General features: G+C 48.1%; 1 protein-coding gene across 1 annotated transcript; it reads right to left on the bottom strand.

Annotated features, from left to right (window-relative positions):
* Window positions 1–542: 542 nt before the first annotated feature.
* Window positions 543–3,548, bottom strand: LOC142486435 (E3 ubiquitin/ISG15 ligase TRIM25-like). Its single transcript, XM_075585028.1, is given in 2 exon segments — window positions 543–1,993; window positions 1,996–3,548. Coding segments are annotated over 2 exon segments (1,530 nt in total). The 5' UTR covers window positions 3,488–3,548; the 3' UTR covers window positions 543–1,955.
* Window positions 3,549–7,622: the final 4,074 nt, after the last annotated feature.

Below are 7,622 nucleotides of genomic sequence, written 5' to 3'. Positions count from 1 at the left end.
GGGGAGAAAACGGAGTGAGGGAGGGAGGGGGGGAGAAAACGGAGTGAGGGAGGGAGGGGGGGAGAAAACGGAGTGAGGGAGGGAGGGGGGGAGAAAATGGAGTGAGGGAGGGAGGGGGGTAGAAAATGGAGTGAGGGAGGGAGGGGGGGAGAAAATGGAGTGAGGGAGGGAGGGGGGGAGAAAACGGAGTGAGGGAGGGAGGGGGGAGAAAACGGAGTGGAAAGGGAGAAAACGGAAGGAGTGAGGGGGGAGAAAACGGAAGGAGTGAGGGGGAGAAATGGAGTGAGGGGGGCAAACGGAGTGGGACGGGGAGAAAGGAGAGAGGCTGTGTGTCCTGTCTGTGTCCCCCTGCAGTGGGAGGGACAGATGTGAGGGGCTGTGGGTCCTGTCTGTGTCCCCCTGCAGTGGGAGGGACAGATGTGAGGGGCTGTGTGTCCTGTGTCTCCCTGCAGTGGGAGGGACAGATGTGAGGGGCTGTGTGTCCTGTCTGTGTCCCCCTGCAGTGGGAGGGACAGATGTGAGGGGCCGTGTGTCCTGTCTGTGTCACCCTGCAGTGGGAGGGACAGATGTGAGGGGCTGTGTGTCCTGTGTCTCCCTGCAGTGGGAGGGACAGATGTGAGGGGCTGTGTGTCCTGTCTGTGTCCCCCTGCAGTGGGAGGTACAGATGTGAGGGGCTGTGTGTCCTGTGTCCCCCTGCAGTGGGAGGGACAGAAGTGAGGGGCCGTGTGTCCTGTCTGTGTCCCCCTGCAGTGGGAGGGACAGATGTGAGGGGCTGTGTGTCCTGTCTGTGTCCCCCTGCAGTGGGAGGGACGGATGTGAGGGGCCGTGTGTCCTGTCTGTGTCCCCCTGCAGTGGGAGGGACGGATGTGAGGGGCTGTGTGTCCTGTCTGTGTCCCCCTGCAGTGGGAGGGACGGATGTGAGGGGCTGTGGGTCCTGTCTGTGTCCCCCTGCAGTGGGAGGGACAGATGTGAGGGGCTGTGTGTCCTGTCTGTGTCCCCCTGCAGTGGGAGGGACGGATGTGAGGGGCTGTGTGTCCTGTCTGTGTCCCCCTGCAGTGGGAGGGACAGATGTGAGGGGCTGTGGGTCCTGTCTGTGTCACCCTGCAGTGGGAGGGACAGATGTGAGGGGCTGTGTGTCCTGTCTGTGTCACCCTGCAGTGGGAGGGACAGATGTGAGGGGCTGTGTGTCCTGCCTGTGTCCCCCTGCAGTGGGAGGGACAGATGTGAGGGGCTGTGTGTCCTGTCTGTGACCGACTGCAGTGGGAGGGACAGATGTGAGGGGCTGTGTGTCCTGTCTGTGTCCCCCTGCAGTGGGAGGGACAGATGTGAGGGGCTGTGTGTCCTGTCTGTGTCCCCCTGCAGTGGGAGGGACAGATGTGAGGAGCTGTGGGTCCTGTGTCCCCCTGCAGTGGGAGGCACAGATGTGAGGGGCTGTGGGTCCTGTCTGTGTGAGCAATCACCCCACACGTCTGCCTGTGATGTCTCTCCCACTTACTCACCCTCTGTCTCTTTCCACAACTGCACTGATTGAGATTGGCCGTCTCTTGTCATGTGGTCTCTCTCCCCTGCAGGGGCTTCTGGGAGTTGTAGTCCTGCTTCTCTTCCGATACAATTTTAGTCACAGACGTGAACTACAAGTCCCAGAATCCCGTGTAAAACTGTGACATCATAATGATTCAACCAATCAATGCGCAGATCTGTTGTAACCACAACCCTCCCCCACAAGGCTGCAGCAAGGCCCCGCCCCGAAGTCAGGCAATGAGAGCCAATAAGAGCCAAGGCCCGCCCTGCAGTCAGCCAATGGGAGAGCTTGAGAGCCAATGAGAGCGCACACAAACCCACAAACACAATATACACTATATCTATGGGTTCCCCTGCTGGGCCGGGATCAGTACTCCTAGCTCCTGATTCTGACCCAGCCATTACCCCATACACAGAACGCAGCATGAAGAGGCTCAGAGAAGGTGGCAGTGACGGTGTGTAAGTGTCTGATCGGGTCACACAGCTGATAAAAGGACAGCCGCCCAGCCTCATAGTCCAGGTATATTCCTAATCTCTGCACGGGAGACTCGGGATATATCTGTGTACGTGTTGAGTCATGTATTACTGAATTATTATTACCCAACATGTACAAACACCAGGACTTCTTATTATATCCTATGAGGGACTGATCTCCTTTCCTTACTATACTGGGATAGGAAATCCCTACCCTCCTGCTCCCTGAGTCACTGATCTCCACCTCCCAGTAATGTTGTCCTGAGGAAAAACTCCTGCTGCTTAAAACCTGATTATATAACACAAATCTCTCTGGTGTATCCGGGCGTAACTGGTCTGTTTCTGACCAGGATGCCGTTTTCAGGTCACCTGATACAGATACATCATTACAAGCTGTATTTACATCCAGTAATATGCCTGAATCCCCCTGCACACAGAACCCGCTCTTTGCTTTTAGATCAGTCACAATATCAGCTAATCTCTGTAAGGTCAGTGGGATCAGAACCTCATACAAATCCCCTACAGCAGGGACCTTATTACCCCCTCTCTCTCTGTCCTCATTACCTCCCTCCTCAGCATCACAGAAGTCAGCATTGTCTGATTCCCGTCCCTGTAAGACAGTTAATGGATCAGTGATGTTGCTCAGCTCCTCAATGTGAAGTATCTTCCTGGACAGCTCGTCCTTCTTTATTTCCAGCTGCTGGATTAGATCAGAGACTCGGAGAGAAACCTGCTCTTCCCACCTGGTGATCTCACTAAGGACTCGCTTCTCTAGGACTTCCAGCTGTTCCCTGATGTCCCTAATCAGGGCAGTGACTCGGGCTGTCTCCCCGGCTGCTTTTTCTTGCGCTTCTCTCCTGCGCTCCTGCAGACTCTGGGATCTTTTCTCAGTCTCCTTTCTCACTGAGGTCAGTTTCTCCAGAACATGTCTCAGTTTCTCCTTCTTCTTCTCGGAGGCCTCATTCAGCGACTCCACCTGGTGTCCCCTGTGCTCTCCGACCAGGCAGCAGGACACACAGATACAGGCAGCATCCTCAGTGCAGTAACACTTCAGGATCTCCTTGTGGACGGGACATTTCCTGGTCTTTAAGGAGGTAGTTGGCTCAGATAAGACGTGTTCCTCTGACTTGCTGTGTCTCTCTAGGTGAATATCACACAGGGAGGCGTCACAATGCAGACATGTTTTAGCAGCGGGTACAGAGGAGGTAACACAGTAAGTGCAGAAGATCACAGCCTCCTCCTGCTCCGGCTGAGTAGAAAGGAAACGCTCCGCTATGTTACACAGCTTCAGGTTCCTCTGCAGTGCAGGACGCTCCTGAAACTCTGCTCTGCATTCAGGACAGGTATAAAGTCCAGATCCCCCCTGGGAATCCCACACACTCCCAATACAGCCCTGGCAGAAGTTATGCCCACATCTCAGCATTACAGGCTGGGTATAAGTGCTCAGGCAGATGGGGCAGGTTAGCTCCTCTCTCAGACCAGCAGACGCCATGCTTGGAAGCAGCAACAGGAAACGAAACTTACATTCTCCTCTCTCTCATATAACCAGTGGGGCGTTCCCCTTCTCAGCACACAGGGGCGGGAGTTTGTTACCCAGACTATTAACCCTGTAAGTTCCTGGCTGCAGTATACAGTACAATATGAGGAATACGAGTAGTTATAAGAATATGCAGCATGTTACCTATCTGTGCTCACATGGGGCGTTTGGTGACATGTGACAGGTGTTGCACTTCAGGGGTTAGGTAACCTTTTAAGTCAGCTGTGTGTTATACACCTCCAAAAACAGAAAAGAGGAGGTATGGAGTCCTCCCCCGAGATCCTCATTATCTGCACACAAGGCTAGGTAAATAACTGGGCTCAAATGCCCCAAGTACAAAAAGGTTAGATCAACCTAATTACAGGTAAGTAACTGCTCCCATCGCTGTGGGCGGACAATTACCACTAAAACGCCAAATGGCAAAATAACAAATCTTTATTTATAATTCATAACACTTAACACACTACACTAACTCTAAACGGATAAAAACAATTAAAATGTGAAAATAACCGGTGTGCTTGCAATGCTGGCAGTGGATGATTGACCAAAAAAGCTCTATGTGGGAGGTACAGCACTTCAGAGGTTAATCCATAGATAAGTGCTATAAGTCAATAACCTCTCACATGAATAGCTTCAGTGTGCATGTAGAGTTGGTATAGTAATTACATATATTCACAGCACATATGTTTGCATTGGTGTGCACATATAAAGTGTCCCTCTATAGCAAATGTTCATACACAGTGTCTGGGACATGAGAATAATCAATCAAGTTAATTGCTACACACTGCCAAATCGTTGCTTGGGCGCTGCATATTAGTGTGGCTACATATTAAATAAACAAATAAAGCGGCTTGTAGCCCTGTTCACTCGCGTCAGCATTAGTTATACATAAATACCGGCGCTTAGATCAATAGTTATCTGGCATGAATAATGGCCCGCAGCAGCCGCACAGCAAGGACTGATCTCACCAGATCTCACTACCCAAGCTGAAATTAAAAAACGTACACCTGAAATTGACACCTGGCGACAAACTATCAACTTTGATAAATATGAATCTAAACTAAAATCACAAGTTGATAGGTTTACTGCAGACCTCAAAGAGAGGAAACAGCGCAAGTATCTACGGGATAAACTTGACTTTGAGGAAAACAGAATTTTTAAGTATAAGCTATTTAGGAAAAACAAGGGCACACGACAACACACACCACTCAACTCATCCACCGAGTGGGAGGGGTCAGCTAGTGACTTAGAACAGGAGAAAAATAGTGACCCCAAACAAGGTGGCCCCGTACCTATACCTACTAACACCACAGGGGATTTTTTAGACTTGGAAGGACCCTCCTACTTAAGCGAAACACCAGGAGGAAAACTAGGAGAGGATCAGGACGATTATCTGAGAGACAGAAAGAGATGGGGATACAAAGGACCAGGCAATCAGAGATTCAACAAGAGCAAAAAGAAAAAACAACCAAATTACAGGTCATAAACTTATCCTCTAAAAGTCTGAGTATTCACCACATACAGGTTTTAGCAAAAGGCCTATCCTTTTGCCCAACGAGTAAAATGAATCTGTTTGACACTGTTAAAGATGTAAACCTGTTTTCCAGGAAACTATTGCTCCAAAAGTTTTTTTATTAAACACAAGAAAAGGAGCCTTATGAGTATACACTCTGAGAATATGAGCAACACAGATCTAGATAACTTGGCAGATCTAGAGGAGCTTCTTATTGACAGTGAAAGACCATTAGGGGAAGGTCCCTTCACACAATTCAGGCCCAAATCAACATTTACACCACCACAAGAAGTTAGTGCACAAGTAAAAGTGTTCACCGAGCTAGTCACACATGACCTTGAGAAATTGAACAACAGGACTAGCAAACACAACCTTAGTATGGATGAACACAAAGCACTAATAGATCTTAGCCAGGACGACAACCTGGTTATAAAACCATCTGACAAAGGTGGCAATGTTGTGGTCCTGGATAAAACAGCATACCTAAAGGAAAGCCTTAGATTACTGTCTGATAGAAGCTGCTACGCAGTACTTGACAGCGACCCCACACTGCGGTTTCAGAAAGAGTTACTCCTTATACTTGAAACAGGGAAGAGCAACAAACTAATTACAAACAAGGAGTTTGAGTATCTATATATTAAGAACCCAAAAGTGGCAACTTTTTATCATCTGCCAAAACTACACAAAGGGAAGATGCCCCCCCCCGGGAAGACCAATAGTGTCAGGTATTGGTAATTTGACATCGCATGCCAGTACATATGTAGATACATTACTTCGTCCATTCGTCAGCTCCCTACCCTCATACCTTCGTGACACTAAGGACGTGTTACTCAAACTGGACGGTATTATTACCAGCCAAAACACGTTCCTAGTAAGTCTTGATGTTGAGGGGTTGTATACCAGCATCCCACATACGATTGGTATGCAGGCGGTCGGCCACTGTCTACGATCTAGAGGCCAGGACCTGGTGGAACATAATGAGTTCATCTTAGAACTTCTGAACCTTACCCTCACAAAGAACTATTTTGTATTTAACAGTAAATATTACCATCAAATCCAGGGCACCGCTATGGGGACCACATGTGCCCCCACCTACGCCAACCTCTATCTAGGCTGGTGGGAGGAAACAGTGGTCTTCGGCGAAGCCCTGGAGGCTTACACCATCTTTGTAGAACTGTGGGTAAGGTTCATAGATGATATCTTTATTTTGTGGACAGGGACGTTAGAGCTTTTATCTGAGTTTGTTGCAATACTTAACAGAAACACCAATAATCTCAGACTAACGACTGTTTCAAGTACAACTAGAACTAAGTACAGCTAGTTTTGACTAACTAGCCTTAAGCAACCATGTCCGTATTGACCTTATGGGCGGACAGAACAATAGCTACCCACAATCCTACACCCACTGTTATACTATACATAATAAACATATGACATCTTTATGGGGGGTGTATGGTATACAGTTTAAACTAGGTGCCCGTTTTGACCTTCGGGGCGGGCAAATAGGGTAGGACATTCCTACACTGCTTAAAAATACTGATCAGTGGGAATACATCTAATTATCAGGATTGGGTTAGATGTTGCTGTATGAAAGAGGTATATATATAGAGTAAATGCTCTCTTTATGCATATATGCAAAGTCTATTGCATATAATGAGGGATCTGAGATATAGAGCAATCTTTGCTAGATACACTCTGCATTTAGACAAGGAACTGCACAAGTGCTGTTTTTTGTCTACCTTTTATTGTTCTAACTGATATGCCAGGAAAACTCCTACTACTTACCAAGTGTCCAGTAATAATAAATACATGGGTACATCTAAGATACTTAATTAACGTGAGCACATTGGCAGCAGAAGCACTAAAACTTGTGAAGTAGAATAAGTAGGACACACAGAGAAATAGACAACACATTATAAAGATCTTTATCCCTTTCCCTATCACTACCCCCGACAGGGGACAGTCTGAGTTTACAGGGACATGGGCTCCAGCACGATTAGAGGAGGTCTTGTTACCTCCCACCACTTAACAGGAACATATAAAATGACAGCGCTTCTCTACACGAGTACCTCCCACCTTGAGAAAGCGCAGGTCCACTCACGCGCGAAACGTACGTCGGCATGACGTCACCACGTTGACGTCGTGGAGGAGGAACCTATCTGGTGAGATCAGTCCTTGCTGTGCGGCTGCTGCGGGCCATTATTCATGCCAGATAACTATTGATCTAAGCGCCGGTATTTATGTATAACTAATGCTGACGCGAGTGAACAGGGCTACAAGACGCTTTATTTGTTTATTTAATATGTAGCCACACTAATATGCAGCGCCCAAGCAACGATTTGGCAGTGTGTAGCAATTAACTCGATTGATTATTCTCATGTCCCAGACACTGTGTATGAACATTTGCTATAGAGGGACACTTTATATGTGCACACCAATGCAAACATATGTGCTGTGAATATATGTAATTACTATACCAACTCTACATGCACACTGAAGCTATTCCTGTGAGAGGTTATTGACTTATAGCACTTATCTATGGATTAACCTCTGAAGTGCTGTACCTCCCACATAGAG

The sequence above is a fragment of the Ascaphus truei genome, unplaced genomic scaffold (genome assembly GCF_040206685.1).
Source record: "Ascaphus truei isolate aAscTru1 unplaced genomic scaffold, aAscTru1.hap1 HAP1_SCAFFOLD_864, whole genome shotgun sequence".
NCBI classification, from domain to species: domain Eukaryota; kingdom Metazoa; phylum Chordata; class Amphibia; order Anura; family Ascaphidae; genus Ascaphus; species Ascaphus truei.
This window is presented reverse-complemented; position numbering and strand designations above follow the sequence as displayed.